The sequence below is a fragment of the Thamnophis elegans genome, chromosome 2 (genome assembly GCF_009769535.1).
Source record: "Thamnophis elegans isolate rThaEle1 chromosome 2, rThaEle1.pri, whole genome shotgun sequence".
NCBI lineage: Eukaryota > Metazoa > Chordata > Lepidosauria > Squamata > Colubridae > Thamnophis > Thamnophis elegans.
Window position 1 is genome coordinate 53935196 of NC_045542.1, and position 22126 is coordinate 53957321.

The following is a 22126-nucleotide window of genomic DNA, read 5'->3' on the forward strand; positions in this document are numbered from 1 at the left end:
CTTTAAAAGATTTCATGTAACATCTTTTCTTGGCAAAATGATGTATGCAATATATGCATAGAAATTTATATTTGTAAATATTTATTAGTGGTGATAATCTCTCCCAGTCCCAAAGGAGCAACAAATATGAGGATTTAAAAAATGCCTATCACTAAAGAGCAAAACTATTCAGATCAGCACCCATAAGAGTCAACTGGAACCAAAGGCTCATTGAAACACATTTTTGTTTCTGAAAAATGGGAGTTGCACACATACTTCTAAGGCAGGAGGGTATTTTTCAAAGGGTGGGGGTTATCAGAGAAGAATCATATCTCATGTACCTTGTTTTAGCAGACCCTCTGGACCAAAGGTGGTGTGTGGTGTGTGGTGTGTGATGTATTTAAGTTCTGCAGTGTAGGCCTTTAAATAAAACAACCAGCATTTTGAATTTCAATAGAAATCTTGGGTGACTGATTGTGATGAATTTAATATAAGTATAATTCTACACTGCTGGAATTGGCCCACTGAGAGTCCACCTGCTGCATTATACAACAGCCAGAGCTGCTGTGTCTTCTTCAAAGGAAATTCCATGCAGAATTGAAACTACAGTCACCCGATTGGGTGATGATCAGAGCATGGGTTACTGATATAGGGCATATGTATCTTGAGACTTTCTTCTCTGGTGGTGGTTTGTAATTGCTGCTGTCGGCAATTATAACAAATTGTCTATAGTTATGATAAGCACTACATACACTATATTGCCAAAAGTATTCGCTCACCCATCCAAATAATCAGAATGAGGTTCCAATCCTATGGCCACAGGTGTATAAAATCAAGTACCTAGGCATGCAGACTGTTTTTACAAACATTTGTGAAAGAATGGGTTGCTCTCAGGAGCTCAGTGAATTCCAGCGTGGAACTGATAGGATGCCACCTGTGCAACAAATCCAGTCGTGAAATTTCCTCGCTCCTAAATATTCCTGTCAGCTGTATTATAAGAACGTGGAAGTGTTTGGGAACGACAGCAACTCAGCCACGAAGTGGTAGGCCACGGAAACTCATCCAACATCAGTGTGTGACCTCACAAATGCGCTTCTGGAAGAATGGTCAAAAATTCCCATAAACACTCCTGAACCTTGTAGACAGCCTTCCCAGAAGAGTTGAAGCTATATAGTGTATTTGTCAAAGACAAAATGCCCCCATATCACTTAAGGAGCCTCCTGAATGGATTTGCATGAGTTTGAAGGACTAAAAGAAAACCTTCACGCATACAGCTCTCAGTGGATTGTCTGCATAAAAGGGATCCCATAAAAGGGATCTGCAGCATGTCGCCCTCGTGTCTCATGGAAGCCAAAATATCCATTCAAAGGCTTGTCATCTATAAACAGTTGCTCTCTTGACATTCTGCAACAGTGAACTGGAGATGGGGTTCAGGTTGCCTTCATGTGCGGTTGCTCCAGATTTGAGAATACCTACTTAGAGCTAGCAGATAAGATGGATATTTGGGTACTCCTGATTTGTAGAGATAGTGATTAAGTTTTGAAGCAGTAGCTTATTGTGATAGCGTATGTGCTCTCATTCACCAGAAGTAGAGAACGCAAATGATTCGCCTCAGCTTTTCACTTTTACATAGGAGTAGGGCCCTATGAGAGGTGGAGGCACTAGGCCTGCCTTAGAAATATTTTTGCTTCTTCACTTTTACGTGTGAAGAGGAATAGAAGAGAGTACTTTTTTCTACAGTTAATTGGTTTCCAGCCTGCTTTTCTATCAGGCTTGAATTAGATTTTGTGTATATATCTGCCTTAGTGAAAGAACACAAGACAAAAGCAGAGAATGACACTGGGTTTCTGAACAAACACTTCATAGCCTTGCATTGCAATCCATTAATTGTTGCACACTTCTGAATAAAAAGTGGCGTCAAGGATGTGGACTGAAATGTAAAATAAATTTGACAGATGTTAGCAAAAATCAAATTCTTACATATGGCTGAAAGGCATCTTGACTATAGTTTAAACCAACCAAAGCTGTCTTGAGAAATCCTGAGAGATGAGGTCCACACCTCTTCAAGTTGCCATTGCCAAAGTCGAAAACACTGGTTTAAACTGTACTAAGATGTTTTGGTGTATGTAGAGACATATATACCTATAATAAGTAGGAGCAAGAAGATTGTGTAGCTGTAGGATGAGTTAATTAACATGCTACACTAAAATGTGGTTGGCTAGATTATAGTTCAGGATATTGCATTGCACAAGCTGATATAGTTAGTTGCAATGAGTCACATGAATCTAGGCAATGAGTTAATTCAGTACAGGTAGTCCTCAACTTACAGTAGTACATTTAATGACCATTCAAAGTTACAATGGCATTGAAAAAGTAATAGCAATAGCAATAGCAGTTAGACTTATATACCTCTTCATAGGGCTTTCAGCCCTCTCTAAGCGGTTTACAGAGTCAGCATATTGCCCCCAACAACAATCCGGGTCCTCATTTTACCCACCTCGAGATGTGAACAGCCGAACTGCAGAAATGCAGTCAGCTGAAGTAGCCTGCAGTGCTGCATTTAACCACTGCGCCACCTCGGCTCTCGGCTCATTAAATGCACTGTTGTAATTCAAGGACTACTTACTGTGTTTCCCCAAAAATAAGACCTGGTCTTATATTTTGGGGGGGCTCCAAAATAGGCACTAGGGCTTATTTTTGGGGAAATACAATTTCAGGGTGATCAGCCCAGCTGTGTGCCCTGCCCCCCAGCATGCACACAAGGGGCGGTAAGTTTGCATGACTGATAATATCCAGCAGCAGCCCCCAGTCAGCACACTCGGGGGCTGCTCAGCCCACACCGTGCAGCTGACTTGATTCCCTGTCCAAGCAACAGATGGAGGGAGAGGCACGGCGGGAGGGGGAAGGCAGGGAAAGCCAAGAGATGTGAAGACAAATCTCCCAAGACCACCCCTCTCTCCAGCCTACCTGCATGGTATATCTAGATCGCAAGCCTCCCCCCCCCCCCCCACTGCACCTCTACCTCCAATTGTTGCTTGGACAGGGAATCAAGTTACCTGCGCTGCATGGACTGCGACTGCTGCTGGACACGGTTGGCCAGCGTGCATGCACCGCCTCCTGCACTGGCCATGCCCAATCCCCTTCTAGGGCTTATTTTTGGGGTAGGGCTTATATTGGGCACACACTTTGAAAATCAAACTAGGCTTATTTTTGGGGTAGGTCCTATTTTGGGGGAAGCATGGTGTATATAGTGTAATTTATTGCAGCCAGTCCAGCAGGATTTACTTCCATCATGATGGCTTATAAAGCTGAAATTGTCATTGTTAATTTGGTAACAGAATGACTGCTCTGAGGCAGTTTGTACAAAAACTACATATTGATGGAAGCAGGAAAATAATAATTTATTTTGCAATGCTTGACTTTCCAGTTGGAATAATAAATTCCATACTATAGTGTCAGAAAAAGGTAAATGAGGTAGTAATTTGGTTTCTCTTTTCTAATCAAGCAAAAAGATCTTCAGCTGTTTGTTGAAAAACCACCAGGAAAACTAGATGGTGAGACAAGTAACCCCCCAGAATAAAATTCAACTCAGTCTGCCAATACAGATAGTCCTCAACTTACAACAGTTCATTTACTGACCTTTGAAGTTACAACGGCACCGAAAAATGTGACTTATGACCATTTTTCAGAGTTATAACTTTTGCAGCATTCCCCACAATCACATGATTAAAATTCATATGTTTGACAATTGGTTCATGTTTATGACCAGTGATCAGCTTTTATGACCTTCTGATGAGCAAAGTTAATGGGGAAGTCATATTTACTTAACTGGGTTACTAATTTAACAACTCTAATGATTAACTTACAACTATGGCAAGAAAGGTCATAAAATGGGGCAAAATTCACTTAATAAATGTCTCATTTAACAGAAATTTTGGGCTCAATAGTAGTTGCCAGCTGATACTAAATGTTTACTGAATACTAAATGTTCACTCATTTTACTTTTCATGCTTTTCTAGTGTCTTCATGGAGTATAATTCAACTTCCAGTTTTTATGGCATTAGGGCATAATGATTGGCTGATCAGCTTTGCATAACTGAGAAAAATCAGCAAATTCAGCTTGTTGACTTGAGGACTTCATGGCAGTGTGACAGAGAGCAATTAATATTGCTAGTTTCTGGGCAAGATCTGTTTAATTTGTACATATTTTAATCTTGTATTTTAATTTTGATGTCATATAGTATGCCTTATTTTAATTGTGGTGCTTCCAATACAAACAAACAGCAATACTTTATGTCTTGGAAGAAATATCAAGTGCCAGATGGTGTGCTTTGTATTGTAAATTTCCGCAGAAGGAATGAGAACAATGAGTGTGATTATTTACTGTAATGCAAAACTAGAAATAGTAACATTAGAAAATACTGTTTAAAATATAGAACACAGTATTCAAAATGTTACTCCATGACTTACTAATCACATTAAAAAAAAACAGTCACAACTCCTAGGCCCCTGTGGCATGCCTAGCCATATTCGCCCGTATGGCAGCCCTTGGCAGCCCTCACCTGATTTTTGGCCTTCCACAGGGATGGTGGAGGCCATTTTCGCCCTTCCTAGGCTTCAGGAAAGTCTCCGGAGCCTAGAGAAGGTGAAAAACAGGCCCAACGGCCCTCCACCTGCAAACAAAAAGCAGTTGGCCGTTGGGCCAGTTGGGTTTGTTCCCAAACTTACGGTTGGGCTGTTGAGCCATTTTTCGCCATCCCCAGGCTTCAGGAAAGCCTCCAGAGCCTGGGGAGGGCAAAAATTCCTCCCTGTGCGCAGGTTGCTCGCGCATGCACAAGTGGGTGGGCAGACACGCACACACAATTTTGGCACCTTAGAATAATATTAGCCATCATTATCCTAGGCATTGATTTAAAGAAATAAGGTCTTCATTTTTTAAGACTTGGAGCCTGGCTCTAAACACAGCAATCTAGTTCCTACTTCTGACTAGATAAAGCTATAATTTTTAAAATCATGAATGTTGATGAAGCCACAGTTGCCTGCATTTTCTTTACACATTAAACTATAATATGCTTTATTTGATTTGATATAGCTGATGTGTAAACTGAGTCCACTGTTTGCTGTTTCTTGGTAGTTTAATCCCACCGGCGTCCTGTGCATTTTAAACCCTGTGTCAACTTAAGGTCTTAAGGTCTAGTCAAGGTTGGTTCCTATCTTTGCTTCTGAACTAGACAATAACACAGCCAGTACTCTCAGTACCTGCAAACAACAACAAATATCAGAAATACGTAATTGAAGGGGTATTGTAAAAAAAATATGAAATATGAGAACCAATTTAGTATAATGCTTGAAGGAGCTGGTCTAGAAACCAGGAGTGTAGACTTTCCTTAGGAAGAAAGCTGGATGGGTGACCAATCTCTTTCTCTCCCAGCCCACCTATAGGATTTTCACCTATAGAAAAATAGGAATATATACATAGGGACTCATACCTCAGTGACTAAGATGCTGAGCTTGTCGATCAGAAAGGTTGGCAGTTCAGCGGTTCGAATCCCTAGCGCTGCGCAACGGAATGAACTCCTGTTACTTGTCCCAGCTTCTACCAACCTAGCAATTCAAAAGCAGGTAAAAATGGAAGTAGAAAAATAGGGACCACCTTTGGTGGGAGGGTAACAGGGTTCCATGCATCTTCGGCGTTTAGTCATGCTGGCAACATGATCACAGAGACATCTTTGGACAGCGCAGGCTCTTTGGCCTAGAGTTGGGAACGACTAACACATATGTGCAAGGAGAACCTTTACCTTTATTATATACATTCAACCCATACATTTTTCTATAGGCATACACACATGCAAGTAAAAACCTAACAGAGACAACTCACTATTTTGCGTATATGGAAGATAACCATAGCTGGTAAATGAAAATAGACACATTAATTCAAAGAAAACCAATTAAGGACCATCAATTCTATCGTGATATTCTTTACCAGGAAGAGCCCAATAAATCAATATTTATCGCCTTTATTACACAGATGGGGAGAGGCAGAATTCAAGATGAAGGGGAGAGCTTATTAACTAAAGCTAAATTGGGGGATGCGAATGAAAACGTCAGTTTCAAGGAACAAAGCCCGATTTCATCCTTTCGCTGCCGCGTACGTACTTAACAAGGCAAGAGAGAAGCCATACATGATTTCTCCTCCGGAACCTAGGGATGCTTGCTTGCTTACAAATCGCGGGTCTACTTTCACCTCTGCTTGAAAGCGGCAGTCGAAAATTTTGGATGGAAAGAAATGCCAATTTGACAATGAAATGGAGACCCGCTCTCAAGCAGTTCGCTCCAGCTCGCCCAGAACGAAAAGAGCCCAGCAGTGCCAGCGCATCTCCCCATTCTGGAACTCGCCGTCAGTGACCTCACTTAACTAAGAACCTCCCGGGTTGCCTTCGATGCCCTCTTTTGTACCCGGCTGCTAACATACCGTCTTCTCTACCGGAAAAAGGTACGCCCAGGACGCGGCGGATGTGGGGCGTGGCCAAGCCTCATTACAGACACAAACACATACACTTACAAAAAGCCATTCAGAAACCAGATCGAATTATAGCCTAAGGTATTCTCGGCGCGTTGATTTCTACCCCCAACCTCCGCGGCCGACCTTGATCTTTTTCTATTGGTTGCAGGCAAAGCGAGAAGAAGGCTCTCGCCGCTTCCCGATTGGCCGGGATATTTTTAAAAAAAAGGGAGCGGTGAGCGAAATTAATTATTCACGAGCCGCGTCGCGGGGTTGAAAGAAAGGCGGCGGCAGAACCACGCCCCTCCGGTCTCATTTACATACGGGTAAGGCACGCCCCCTCCCGGAGGTATCCAGGAAGGAGAGGCGGCCGCGGCGGCGCGAGGAGGAGTTGTGTGGCTTCTTGCAGGGTAGGTGGGTTTAGCGCCAGTCCTCCGGCGGGGCGGGGGCGGCGGGGGGGGCGCGCGGGGGGGGCTGTGAGGTGGGGGGGGTGGCCCGGGTTCGGGAGAGCAAAAGGGCCGGCAGGTGAAGAGGCTCCTCGGAGGGATTGGGTGGGGGGAGAGAAAGGAAGCGCAGAGGCTCGCTTGGACGGATGTGGGGGGAGTGGCGCTGGAGGGTGGACTCCGTGTCGAAAAGGTGAGCCGGGCTCCGCTGAGGTGGGGAAGGGAAGCGGCGGTGACTTAACAACTTCCAACTCGGTCGGTCTCTGCGGCACGCGCTCTGTCCGGGCTTCAGAAAATAGGCGCGGTAAGGGGGGGTGAAACGGGGTGGAGGTTGGCAGAGGGGAAGGGAGTTGTAGGTATCGGGCCAGGGTGTTTCCGATGCGGGCGGGAGCCGATAAAGATGATTTAGCGAATGAATCGGGACGCCTTAAAGTGGAAGAGATTTTTATTTTATTTTGGGGGGTCTTGGCGAGGGTATGTGTGGGTGTGTGTGAGATGGTGATGTCCCCAAAATAAGTCGCCCGGAGTTGCCTTTGCATTGCGAGATGGGCGGTGTATTTCATATGACATTTAATATAACATTGAATAAAATAAATAAAATGTAAATCAGTTACATTTATTTATTTTATTAAATAAATGTTAAATAAATAACATTTAATATGAATAAATAGACCTTTTACAAGCCCAGTGGGAAAGGTGTGAATACTCGAACTAGGATTAAAGTTTGCAGGGTCCTTGGCCCTCATAAAGACTCTGGTCCTGGGCATTGTTGCCTCTTTCAATGCATGAAATACCATGGTGGATGGTATTTCAGGAATGCTTTAACTTGAAACTAGTTGTCTTACAGGTGGAGACCTTAGGCTAAAAAGCAAACAATGAGCTCCTCAGTATTACGTTTTTTGTTTTTGTTTTGCTTTTCTCCCGTTATTACCTGTTTTCAGGTGATTCTTATAAGTGCTGCCCAGACAATTCTTGCTTTCTGTTTCTCTTCCTTTTGAGAGTTGAGTGTCTGCTCTTGGTGTAGAGATCTCTACTTCATAAAACAAACATACTGAAGGAAAACAAGGAAACCTGAAGGGGAAAAAAGCCAGATCCATGTAGAGATTGTGGTTTTAATGCAAGCAATCTAGGTGTTGTGTCTTGGGGCCAATACAAGTGCTTTTTAAATGAGTCTTGTATACATATGGTAATGTTTTCTTAAGTTGAATATTATATATATGCCACCTTGAGTTGTACAAATATAAAGATGGAATATAAATCTAATAGTAATATAAAGTTGTCTCATTATTGCCAAGGTTCTATATACACTGCATTCAACTGCAGTGTGATCTGTTAGGTTTACCAACTTAGCATATTGAGTAAGCCTAGCCAATTATAACTGATTTAACAAACCATGTTATACAAGTAGTCCTCGACTTACAACAGTTCATTTAGTGACAGCTTAAAGTTACAATGGCATTAAAAATTTCTTATGACTGTTTTTTTACACTTAATGACAGTTGCAGTATCCCCATAGACACATAATCAAAATTTGATTGCTTGGCAATTGACTCATATTATGATGGTTGCAGTCTCCCAGGATCCTGTGATCACCTTTTGTAACCTCCTTACAAGAAAAGTCAATGGGGAAGCCGGATTCACTTAACCTGTTATTAATTTAAGTGCAATGATTCACTTAACTGTGGCACAAAAGATCTTAAAATAGAGAAAAATTCACTTAACAAATGTTTCACATAGCAACAAACTGTTCGCTCAATTGTGTTCATTTTGAGGACTACATGTAGCCGTATGAACTTAGCTGTGGAATTAGAGAACTTTGTTTAAGGATCCAAATTGGATCATATTTAGACCTATTTGTGAAACTTTGCTTAAAGAGGCTTCTGCCAATAAAGTTTAAGAGAAACTGAATCTCCTTTGTAGTCTTTGTCAGTATGAGCTAATAAAATTTCCCACTTAAAGAAATTGACCTGTTGAGTATCATCTTCTAAGCAAATAAGATAGTGAATGCCAATTCTGCCTGACCCCCTGTTTGCCAGGGGTCTCCGTGAGCTGACAATCTACATTTTTCAAAACCATAAAAGAGTAGCCTATGGCACATTTGAAAAATTAACCGTAAGCTGGGAAAAGTTGTCCTATCCCCCCCTCTCCTCCCCCCCCCCACAAGCAAAGTGGGCTGATTTAGTAGATATTAAAACCCTTTGAAATACTCCAGTTTATTTTTACATCAAACACAAACATCAAGCGCAAAAGATATTCGTTTACCACTGGTCATTTAGCAGGTTTTTATTTCTACATTCAAACAATGGTGCATAGACTTATGTATGGGTTTAATTCTCTTATCCCACCCTCTGTCTCTTTTTGCAGACATTTTTCAATGAATAAACTGTGTGTTTTGTACTTAAAACTGCCTTTGTATGTTTATTAAGTTGAGTAATTGCCTATTCTTGCAGTTTCCTGTGATTAAACATAGATAAACATGTATGTTTGTTGTTGTACATATTATATGCGGACATTTGGATAATTGTGTTTTTATATGCAGATCAGTGGCACCTGAATGGAATGCTTAAAAATGAGTCCAGCCTACGGGGAATAGCAATAGCACTTAGACTTATATACCGCTTCATAGTACCTTACAACCCTCTCTAAGTGGTTTACAGTCAACACATTGCCCTCAAGTCTGGTTCCTCATTTTATTGACCTTGGAAGGTTGAGTCAACCTTGAGTTAATAAACTTAAATGACAATGTTCTGTTATTCTGCAGCTGGACAATAGCACCCACACTAGTTTAATAATATTCAGTTGACAATGACCCTCAGAGTATGTACTCTATAATTGGTGTGTTCATGGTTTTCCTTGGCAATGTGAGATACTCTCAGATTACTGCACCCCCAAGAGCAGTTATTTAAAAGAGTGGGATTAATTTATGGATAAACATGAGTTACAGATTCCCTCTTCAAAGAGTTAAATTAGAAATTGTGATATCTCTTGACAACACACAGGATGAATGCTACTGTTTTATAAGTTTTCTAGTATAGAGAAGCTACTTATCCTATTTATGGTGATTAATACGAGTAGTATATATATTTTTTTATTAAATTTTTTTAAAATTTTTAATTTAAAACAAGTACAACATCTTTCTTTACATGCTATAGAAAGTGTGTCAGTCGGTCACACGAGTAGTATATTAATGGATGGCTTAATATGTCATTACTGATTCTGCTGCGCTGTGGAACTTTTGATCACAGAACAGTCTTTCATACACTAAGAAGACCACATAAAGATTTCTATCAAGAATTGATGAAATAATGTTGATAGATTATCTTTAACCTTTCAGGCCTTTCTGTTTTGTGCCGGTATATAAATACTGCAAGGTGATCTATTTGAATACTGTTTAAATTACAAATCTTGAGTGATCATTGATTATGTTTTTATCCTGTTTTCAAAAAGGAAATAATATGGTACTTGAAGTTGGTTCTGATCAGAATGGTCACTACACCCTATAAATAACAAATTTAAAAGAAAAAAAATACTATTTGCCTTTGCTTGACACCAGCAAAATTTCTGTGTGACATTTGTTTTAATTCTTCAGATGGGATTAGCAAATAAATTAGCTATTCAGTACTGTATAAGTAACTGTATATAGTACAGAAGTGAATGAAAATTTTAGTTTCCATGATAAAATGAAACTCTTTACAATGGATGATAAATGTGTGGCATAATTTACCTGATATCAAATGATTTGCTGTAGAATCATAATATGGTTTGAATCTAAATCTTTTCGGCCTTTGTTAAGTGGTAGCTTGAGAGTCTTGTGATTATTATATTTATTATTATTATTATTTATTTATTATTAGAATTTATATGCCGCCCAATCCCGAAGGACTCCTTGCTATCTTGTTATAAAACACTGTAGATGCAATTATGATAGTTAATGTTTATACCTCAAACTCTAAAAGAAAACAATAAATGCTTGAGCTGTAAAGTTATTGAACTGTTTATATATTTTATTACTTTTTTCAAGCTACCATAGCTAACTTTTTTCAATGCTAGATTGTCGTCTTAGCCATAGAGCTCCTTAATAAATGCATGCATCATGCTTAGCCTTAATCTGGTATGTTTGATTTTTGCTTAACATGTGTGAACATTATCATTATGCTTTGTAATCCATAATTTTTAATTAGCAAGTTAGATAAATGCAGTCACTAATTCAAACAAACTATGGTTAAAAAAAGGTCTTAGTGATGTGTGAACACCAACTATATACCCGGACAATGATCTGTTTAATCAAAGTGTCAATATTTGTGTTAATTCAGAGTTTCATAAATATTGTCATAAAGTCTTGGGCAATATATTTATTTTGTTAAGTATATATTAGTAATATTTATCAGGGTTTTCTCTATAAAGATATTGTGGATCTATACATTTGGCAAGAAAGCTAATTTTACAAATATGTTTGATTTACCATATTTTTGTTTCATAATGTTCTGTGTACATACATGCACATTCTTTTTTTTGTTCTACTTGCTATACCATTTTTGTTCAGTTATTTTAAAAATGCTAAGGGAATTAAGTCTCCAATAGGCTATAGAAATACCATGTAAAAGATTGTTTGAGGTTTGTTAGTCATGAGAAATAATAACAGGTTCTCAAATCTCAGTTTTACTCTAAAGCTTTATAAGTTAAATTAATATTCTGTGCATATTTGGATGACTATCCATTTCAGTGTTTTGTTATGTGAGGAACTTGAAATCAGGGTGGTTGTTTCTGAAACCTAAATGATTATTTTTTTTTAAAAAAAGCATAATCTAGAAAAACTGGTTTGTGCATTTATAGCCGAAGTATTTCCTGGTAGGTGTTTGGAGGGTGGGCTATTTAGTTTTTCAAAATTCTAATCTTCCTTATTCAGAAGTAAATTTTACTAAATTTGCTTGTATTTATTTCTAGTAATTTGTATTGATTCTCTATAACTGTGAAGAAGATTCACACAGACTACATAACATGCTAATTGGTAAATCTCAGTTCTATTTATAATTGGCTTAAGTTTATACCAAATCTAAACAGTATGTATTAATTTCTTTAGGCTTTCATAAAATCTGTATACTATTTAAGTCTGAGTTTTTAATTAAAAATAAATACATAACTGGGAGCTTGGCCCAAAGCTGTGAGAGAATAATTAAATTTTAGTTCTATAATTGCAAAGATTATTTTAAAATAGATTCACATCATCTTTCTCTTGCTTTATTTTATTTTATTGTTTATAGCCCACTTTTATAAATAACTCAAGATGGCAAACATGTCTAAAATTTCATCCTCCTATTTTCATCACAACACGTGTAAAGATTGGGCTGAAAGAGTGTTACTGGCTCAGAGTTACCCCACCAGCTTTGATATCTAAAGCGGAATTACAACTCACAATCTCCTGGTTTCTAGGCCAGCACCTTAACTGTTTAACCAAATTGGCTCTCCTGTCTAATTTATTTCTGGGAATGTTATATGTGGGCCGAGGTGAAGATTGAGAGTGAGCTGTCTTAATTATGCAAATTGTGTTTCTTTTTAAATGGCATAAAACATTTGTCAGCTGGAAGTTACTAAATAATGCTCCAGTATAAATTAAATATGGAGAAGCTATATATGTTTCTGCGTTCCATATTTTAAAATTTAATGATTGTGCTATGTCCTAGTTTATACATACAATGCAACAATTTATGTAATTTATAATATTTCTATATCCTCAAGCAAAAGAGTTTGGTGGCTGTAATAAATTTGAATAAAAAAACACAATTTGGTTGATTTTGCTGTGTGAATCGTTATTGTTTAGCATGATGTACAAACTGCTTACTGTAATTTGTTTAATCGGTTATTATTAAGTTAGACTAAGGGGTTTTGTGTGGAAACATAATCAAAATATGTTCCAACAGGGCCATAGTTTAATTTGTTTTTTTTGTGGGCGGGGTAATTGAACTCCCACATGTGTTTACAAGGTCTGCCATTTTATTGTAAAATCTTTAGGTATTTTTGTCATTAGCAGAGACCTATTTACGGTATAGTGAATATTGGACTTTGATATAGTACTGTAAGGAGGAACATGGTTCTGAAAATACATGTATTGAAACTGAAATGGTTGCATTTGACAGGAAAAAAATGAAGTGAAAAACTCCATATTTTATTTATAAATAAATATAATATAAATGGTCAAAAACTAAAGCAAGGAGATGAATTTCAGTATCTTAGTATAATGTGTGTATGGAGATTCTCAGTCACCCAGGTCATGATTGCCCCAAAAGTGCTTTTTCAAAGGCAACTGGACTTTATTTTACTTTGAAGACAGAAGTCAGAACTGAAGAAGCGTCTTGAATAAGAAGCGAAACATCTTCAAGGAAAAACAAAGTCCAGTTGCCTTTTGAAAAAGCACTTTTGAGGCTTAGTATAATGTCTATTAAAGATGGAAAGGCAATGAGAGACATTTTAAAACAACTACTAGAAAGGTTATTGGTTGTACATGGTTTGTTGCAAAGAACAAGTGTCAAAATAAGTGAAAATGGTTTTGTATCATTGCTTGCCTCTGCATACTTTATTTCAGCATATGGAAATGAATGTGGATTATATCAGGCTTGGAAGGCACCGGGGATGTGTATGATAAAACAAGAAGAACTAGGGTCAAGAATGAATGAGTGCTGAATGAACATCGACTGAATAAAAAAAGTGAATGGCCTGTGCAAACATACTAGAGTGTGCGGAGTTTCTGAGATGCAGATAGAATGAACATCAAAGTTCAGAACAACTAAAGAAAGTATGAATAGGTTGAATAGAAAGATTATTATGTTAAAAAACAATTGCTATCATTAAAGTGACAACTTTAAAATAAACTTCATAGAAATAACATGTCATAAAAGTTATGTCCTAATTCAGCAAACAAATTTGCACTAATATAATTCCAAGTTTAATTCCAGGTGAAGATTTGTACTTAATTTTCTTAAGCTTTACAACACTGCTTAATTCTCCCTTTTAGCTTTTAGTCCTATGTTGATATTATAGAAAGGGTTTTTTCCCTTATATTTTACTCTAGCAAATTGATTGTCACGTTATTACTTCACATGTTACTATATATTTTTTCAGCTGCTTCAAACAACTCTTAAATTCATTGAGTAAAAATGTTTGCTCTTGGTATGCTTCTGGCTGTGAATTTGGGAGTTGGCTCAATTATGTGTAGCTCTTATATCAGTCAGGTGTATATCTCTACTTTGTTTAAAAACATATTGTATCACTGTAGGAATTGGAGCACGTACAGCATTGTTAATTGTTCTGTTATGCATAAAACAATATGCAAACTGGGGTGATAAGATAAAGCCGAATTGAATTCAAAGGACATCACTCTCAGGAGTAAAGAATTAGTTTAAGAATGCCTTTGAAGTGGCAGCGTTTCTCTCCCACAATAATATTTAAAGGGAGGAGCAGTCTGCCAAGGAGGAGTAGAATGGGTGACCAGACTTTAATCTTCTTAGTGTTGAGGGTATTGCATTACAGAGAGAAATGTGTGCCCTGTGAACAGAATAGTGCTCTCTATATAAATCAAGTTAAATCTATCTTGTTCCATCTGTATAAATTTGCGGGTCTTTCTTTTAAGGGAAATGTGCTCAGGAGTGAACCAGGACATTTTGTTATGCACTGGATTTAACAACCTTCGAAAGCCTTTCTGTTACTTATTCATAATAATGAAGGGCAAAGGTTATTTGTCCAAACAACATCTTTATGAGCTTCTCACTGTGGTTATTAATTCCACTTTTTTTCTTTTCTTTCTTTTTTTCTTTCTTTTTGTGCTTGGTACAGAGTTAGACACTGCCCTTCCCATTTTTTACTTATTGTAATTAAAGGACCTTCTTCTTGTATCAAGTTACTATACTACCTTGATATATTATTTTTACTCAAATTAGTATCTCAATTAGTTGGACTTTAGAAGCTACAGAATAATACAGATTGATGCATATAAACAGTTTCCTGAAGTGGAAGATAATTCCACTTTGTGCAAAGCTGGGTTAGATTCTGAAACGTTAGTTTAATCCTAAAACAATACACAAGATGTCTAACAGTCTTCTTAGAGTTAGAAAAGAAATAAATTGTAAAAATGAACTGATATTGTTAGGACTCTCATTTTGTCCCTTTACTCCTGTGTAATGGTGACTACTAAATTAAACTATTCCTTTATGAATTTATGACATGAAAAATGGGATGACCTCAGTATTGGTTGGAATGTGGAGACAATGAGCCCGCTTGTTTACATAAGCATAAAGTAATGATGTAGTTTATGTAATGAAGTAATGAATACTGTAGCTGCTATAGTATTCCTGTGCACTCCAAAAATTTCAAATGGAAGTAACTCAGAATATGTTTTTTTAGTTCTCATAGTTTCATAATTGATATAATAGTTTTATCTCTACTTATTTACTGATTAAACTAAACCCTTCCAGGAAAATTTATATTTGAGGTGATTCTGCATGGTTTATTTGTGCTTACGGAAAACTACTTCAATGTGAATAATCTGATTTTAACATTCTTTCAAATGTGTCTTAAAATCTCAAACAAATTATATATTAGACTCTTGTAGCACTCCTTATGGTGTTTCCTGCAAAAAACCAACATAGATACTGTATTCATATAAAAACAGATTTGCAGAATTCTGTTTTAATTGTCTTTTACAATGTTTATAGTTTTTATGATTTTATGCCTACTCTATATTGCCCAAAGTTGCTCTGAGGAAGATTTATCTCTAAATGAGATATATAAATATATGTAAATAAAAATTAAATTTTGCAGCTTTCTTTGTGATCGCAGACTATGATCTCATTCATTTCTTGACAGAAGAACATGTGTTCTTACAGGATTGTTTTGATCTGGGAGATTTTTATTTTAAAAATGTATGGAAAAGTTATAGCTAATTCAAATGCTTTATATGAAGACTTATTTTCATTAGTTTATCATTTAAAATCAAGTTCTTTTGATTAAAGATGCATTAGTACTAGATACTGCAACCCAAAGAACAGGTGTGTATCTTCAAAGAAATTGGAATGATTTCTGTGATGAACGTATGTTGGCAACAGCTAATGTTTTGGTGCTAATTGTTTTGATTTAGCTTGAATTTCCATAATTCCCATCAGTACACTTGTGAGAGTTGATGTCCAATATGTCTGAAAGGCATCCAGCTTGGGCAAAAAAAAAAAAAAAAAAAAAAAGTGGTAGCAGACTGCAAAATAAGGCCAAACTTTTGTCTCATTACTTTCTCTAAATAGAGCCCTTTTCTATTTTGATTGAAGAATTGAGAATCCCAGTTGAACTACAAAGAGCCGAGGTGGCGCAGTGGATAAATGCAGCACTGCAGGCTACTTCAGCTAACTGCAGTTCTGCAGTTCGGCTGTTCAAATCTCACCGGCTCAGGGTTGACTCAGCCTTCCATCCTTCCGAGGTGGGTAAAATGAGGACCCGGATTGTTGTTGGGGGCGATATGCTGACTCTGTAAACCGCTTAGAGAGGGCTGAAAGCCCTATGAAGCAGTATATAAGTCTAACTGCTATTGCTATTGCTAATAGTTCAAGCACCATGATACAAATAGTATCAGAAAATAATGGTTGCAGGAACTGAGTATGTCTAGTCTAACAAAGAGAAGGACTAGGATTTCAAGGTCACAGACAAGAGCGGGGTTAATCTATTCTCAAAAGTACCTGAAAGTAGGACAATAAATAACAGATGGAAGATAACTAAAGAGAAATCCAACCTAGAACTAGAGAGAAATCTCCTGAGAGAATAATTAATCAGTGTAACAGCTCGCTTCCAGAAGCTGTGGGTGCTTCAACACTAGAGGATTTTAAGAAGAGATTGGACAGCTGTTTGTTCCGAATGGCATAGGACAGTGATGGTGAACCTTTTTGGCACCGAGTGCCCAAACTGTAACACTCGTGCATGTGCTGAAAACCCAGAAACCAGCTGGCTGGGGTGCATGCAAGCACTGGCCATCTGGTCTTCCAGTTGGTCTTCGTGGGTGCTGAAGTGCTGGAAATCCAAAAACCAGGTGGCCGGCGTGCACATGCGCACTGGAAAGTAGAAGAACAGCTGGTGATGGCTCTGCGTGCCACCTCTGGCATGCGTGCTATAGGTTCGCCATCACATGCATAGGATCTCCTAATTCAGCAGGGAGTTGGACTAGAAGACCTCCAAGGTCCCTTCCAATTCTGTTATTCTGTAACATCTTTAATCTGAATGCAACACTCTGTGAAGGAGAAGCTGATTCTCGGATGTACACAGATGTATGGCTCAAGGATTTCTTTTTGTTTTACTCAATCCACAACTTGGGATCTTATGTTTGAGGTGGTAACCTTTGATTTATCAGCCTTCTCTTTTTAAATTGGCCTTCCTTTATTGTCATAAACTTTCCCCAACTTTTTCTTTGCAAATGAAGACAAGTGAACTCTGGACTCTAAGCTGCTATGATTCAGAATTATTTCTCTTTCTGTTTAGTTCATTGTTTATTCGTTTTTCAAGAGATATTCAGCATTCTATATGAAAAACTACAAGTACTCCATACAAGGCATTGCAATCCTTATTGTTTTGCCTTTTTCTGCTTTGAGTTTTTCTGTGCTTTCATAAAAATAGTTAATAGGCCATATTACACATTTTGTTACTTTCTTTTCTTAAAGGAAGGTTAGATATGCAGTAGTTAGCCGACTAGCTGTAAGTGAAATGAAGATTCACGTATATCACCATTATTTCTTTAAATATTTGTAAATGTTTGGAGTTGCATATCTTTTTATTTATTGTCTTCAACATCTCATTTAAGGAAATCTTGCTTTCTATTTGTTTCTCTTTAGCTGTGGCTGCAACTCTAAAACATAATTTTAATAGAACTTTATTCCTTCTATTGCAACATAATTTCACTTAAGGTTTCTAGGCCAAATATAGACAAAACAGAACACTGTGGCTGTAGGTCCTCTTTGTCTATACACCCTAAATTTGATCTGCCTTTGCAAAAAGAAACACCCATTACGATCTTGCCATCTTCAGCTCAGTCAAGGATTTCTTCTGCATAATACCCATTAAAGGGACAAAAAATAATTGAAAGGATTCACATGCAATCTGGTTTCAGCTTGTGTTCTCCATGTAAATTGTTTAGGTTGTATTGATATGATTTACATTGAGGAATAGATTAAAATGCATGTATTCTGATGGGTCTGTCAGAGATTTGAATATACTATTAACCATGATATCCTTCTAAACATTATCAATATAATGTGGAATTCCAAAGTCAGTTGAGGTATATTATACCAAGTATTACCATCCTCAAGACTAATTCTACCCTAATCTTAACTCAAGTTTTCTTGGAGGACTACCTTTCTCCATTGGAACCTACCATTCATATTTATATCAACTTATGGGCCTAATTTGTGTGACCTTTGTGAGACCAATCAGTTTGATTGGTGTCCAATAGATTGCTTAATTGTTTTGAAGCATGCTAGGTTGACTGACATATGCATCTTTTGAAGACCCGTTTGTTTTCTTCTATTTTTTTCTGAAGTAATAGTTGGTCTTTTAAATTGGCTCAGAACAAGCTAGTCTCCTGGTAAGTAGAACCAGTTAACAGAATAGTGTTTGTTATAGTCTTATGGCAGCACACTTGATATGGTACATAGCTAGGCCTTTTAAAATGAGATTGTGTGTATATGCACCAATTCCCACAATTAATTTCAAGTGCCTACGTGTTGCTTTACCCATTCCAGCCCCAAATGGCATACAGTAAAATATCATACTAGAAGATGTTCTTTAAGGACATGGGTTTTTTAAATTCCTAGAAATATTTTGCAATAAATCAATTCTAATGAAGAAATGTCAAGGCAGGATGATATAGTCTCAGCTCTTTTAACTCGATTTTTTATTTATATTACAGTACTGGGCAATATGAACAAAGGAGAAATATCCTTATAATAACATAACACATACAATGTGTATTTGCATACATAACATGATTTTAATATGTTTATTAACAACTGGAGGTACCTTTATTACACTTATTGGAAGGCTAAGCTCCCTATTTTCCTTGTTCAATGAACTTGAATTTGCTATGACAGGAAATACTAGTACTAATAAGTACTAGTACAAATATCCCATTCTTTGAAGCCCTTTAAATAATCTCCTACCTAATCTCTTTTACCTAACCTCTGATGTGAAGTGTAATCTTTTTTGCTAGTTTAAAGTGGTAAGATACCTAATTTCAGTTCTGTGGGATTCTTGGTGCTCCCTAAGCTTGTGTTGTTGTTGTTTTTTTGCTTGCAGACAATTCATTAGACAATTGAGTAACAACATCAATAATACTGAGTATCAGTTTTGCTATGTACACTCCCTTTTCACTGATGATGTTACCTGTTTGGGTGATGAAAAGTCTGCATCAAGAATTCCACAGTTTAATCCTCAGATCCAGAAATTCTTTTTCTACCAAATTTTATTTCTATCTAAGCACATTGTATGTAGCTGATATCCAAGTGTCCTTACAGATACATTTTCTTCTCTACAGCTTTGGTACCTTGCAATTAAAGAAGAAAATGAGAAGATTTCTGAGGCCAGGACATGATACCGTAAGGGAGAGGCTCAAGCGTGATCTTTTCCAGTTTAACAAGGTATATTGTAGGGATTGAATAAGATCTAAGAGGAAACAAATACAGAACCTCTCCACATTTTACGTTCCGTTGCTGATTCGGGTGAATTGAGGGATGGAAAAGATGGTTCTCTTTAACCCTATGACTTTTCCAAATGCCGTTTGCTGATAGTCATACTTAATTTTTGACTTCGAACATAGCATGAAACACAAAAGTATCTGATAAACCTCCCAGAATTGTTGGGAGTTTGTGGTGTTCAAATTTAATGAATCATCATCTTGTGCTGGACCCATGTCAACATTGAGGCAATGGCTGATATTTTCATGTCTTAAACTTGCAGATGGTTTCCTGAATCCCAGATGGCCATTTAGAACTCATAATTTTCATTTATAATTTTTAAGACACAAAGTCTTTTTCTCTGGCAATATGTTCCCTCTGTGGAAGCACATGGCAGCTATTGTGGTTTGAATATAGTACTGTTTTTAAATAAACAAGCAAAGGGCAGTGTACAATTTACAAGCTTGTATGCACTTCTTCAGTGCAAGTAGGAAGAATGTTAGTTTTTTTTTAAAAAAAAATGAAAGCAGTTGGTATGATCACTTAGTAAAAAAAATCTGACAAGCTAATACTGCTGTGGGTGTTAAAGTAACTCTAAATAGATTTCTGTTAATTGAGGATAAATTTCTCCTTTAAATTCAACATCACAAACAGTGCAGTGAACAACAGGTAGTCCTCACTTAACAACTGCCTCATTTAACAACCATTCAAAGGTACAACTGTATAAAAATAGATTTAGAAATATTTTTCACATTTATGACCATCCCAGGATCTCACAGTCATGTGGTTACTGTTCGGACACTATTCAGCAACTGATGCTGTTTATGACCATTGCAGTATCCCACAGTCAGAGGATCACCATTACAATGCTTTGCAACTGGCTTCTGAGAAGCAGAGTTTAAAACAGAGAAGTAAAATTGCCAGTTGGGTGCATGTAATGTTTCACTTTGTGACCACAGCATTTAGCAATAGGGTTGTTGGTGCCAATTGTAGTGGCTAAGAGATGGTTAACCATATTTAGCAGAAGTTAAAAAGTAGGCAATTCCTGGCAAATAGATGGGGAAGAAATGGAGGTAGTGATAGATTTTATTTTCCTGGGCTCCAAGATCACCGCAGATGGAGACTGCAGCCAAGAAATTAAAAGATACTTGCACCTGGGGAGGAAAGCTATGGCAAATCTAAACAGCATAATAAAAAGCAGAGACATCACCCTGCCAATAAATGTACGTATAGTCAAGGCTATGGTTTCCCCAGTTGAAATGTATGGTTGTGAAAGTTGGACCATAAGAGAGACTGAGCATCAAAGAATTGAGGCCTTTGAACTATGGTGCTGGAGAAGATTCCTGCGAGGCCCTTGCTCGACTGCAAGGCGATCAAACCAGTCAGTCTTAGAAGAGATCAACCCTGACTGCTCTTTAGAAGTCCAGATCCTGAAGATGAAACTCAAATACTTTGGCCACCTAATGAGAATGAGGTGGCTGGATGGAGTCACTAAAGCAGTAGGTGCAAGCTTAAATGGACTCTGGAATGGTAGAGGACAGGAAGACCTGGAGGAACATTGTCCATGGGGTCACGAAGGGTCGGACACGACTTTGCATCTAACAACAACAACAAAAAGTAGGCTGTTTTTGTGATGCTTAAACATTCTACTAGTTTTTAATTTTTGTGTAAATCTGTAAAAATAACGCTTTCTCTGACAGTCATGAAAAAGAGAGCAGTTATATAGCAAGCGAGGGAAAAGACATGTGACTTGATTTACAATAGTGAATTGTGGCCAGCCTTGGTGGAAACCTTAAGAAAGGTTAGGGCGCCTCGTGCAGATGCTGGGGAGTACTGGAATAGCTTTAGGTTTTACTTCCCAAGATTTTTATAACCAAGCTGTGCTATTCAAAAATCAGTTGTAGAAAGCCAAAGTAATCTGTGATTGTATTTCCTCCCCTGCTGGTTTCCAGTGTTCCTAACATTCCCACTCAAAGTAAAGCTTTTTAATTGGGAAAATAGGTTGTAATCCACACTATCTGGAGAGCATCCCAAAGCTTCCGTTCTGACCTTGTGATTATTTTACTATAGGAATGATAAATTAAGGCATTTCTGAACTGCCATATTTCTTCATAGTGAACTGGAGAATTGCAAATTCAATTGATCATGCATGGAATTCCATGTTAAACATAAGCCACCAAAATGATTTCATTTGAAAATAATTTTGATATCCGGATTCTTATATTGCAGTTGGTTTACACACTTAAGTTTCATTTGCTAAATATAAACTGGAGTGCAGGAAGTATCCATCCTTGACCTTTCTTTCTCTCTTAAGTCATGAAATGGCAGTATTTTTAACTTACATTACATATCCAGTTTCTGATTGGTGTGATTTGTGGTGAATTGGCCCAGGGCAGAAAAAGAATTATGCCTGTTAAACAAAGTTCACAAAGCAATCAGATTTATTGTCATGGTAATTTATTTTAAAACATTAAATTGTACTCAACCCAGGAAATCTTTCTTTAATAGTG

At 37.6% G+C, this 22126-nt stretch overlaps 1 protein-coding gene across 4 annotated transcripts in view; it reads left to right on the forward strand.

Moving 5' to 3' along the window:
• Nucleotides 1-6514: 6514 nt before the first annotated feature.
• The window catches only part of LLGL2 (LLGL scribble cell polarity complex component 2), an 84986-nt gene continuing 69374 nt past the window's right edge, over nt 6515-22126 (forward strand). For 2 of the 4 annotated variants that reach the window (XM_032209435.1, XM_032209438.1), the window contains exons 1-2: nt 6515-6891; nt 19478-19580. In XM_032209435.1, coding sequence (XP_032065326.1) covers nt 19506-19580 — 75 coding nt within the window. In that variant the 5' untranslated portion in view covers nt 6515-6891; nt 19478-19505. Of the gene's footprint in view, nt 6892-7134; nt 7229-19472; nt 19581-22126 lie in introns of those variants that run through there. The other 2 variants (XM_032209437.1, XM_032209436.1) reach the window with 2 other exon arrangements.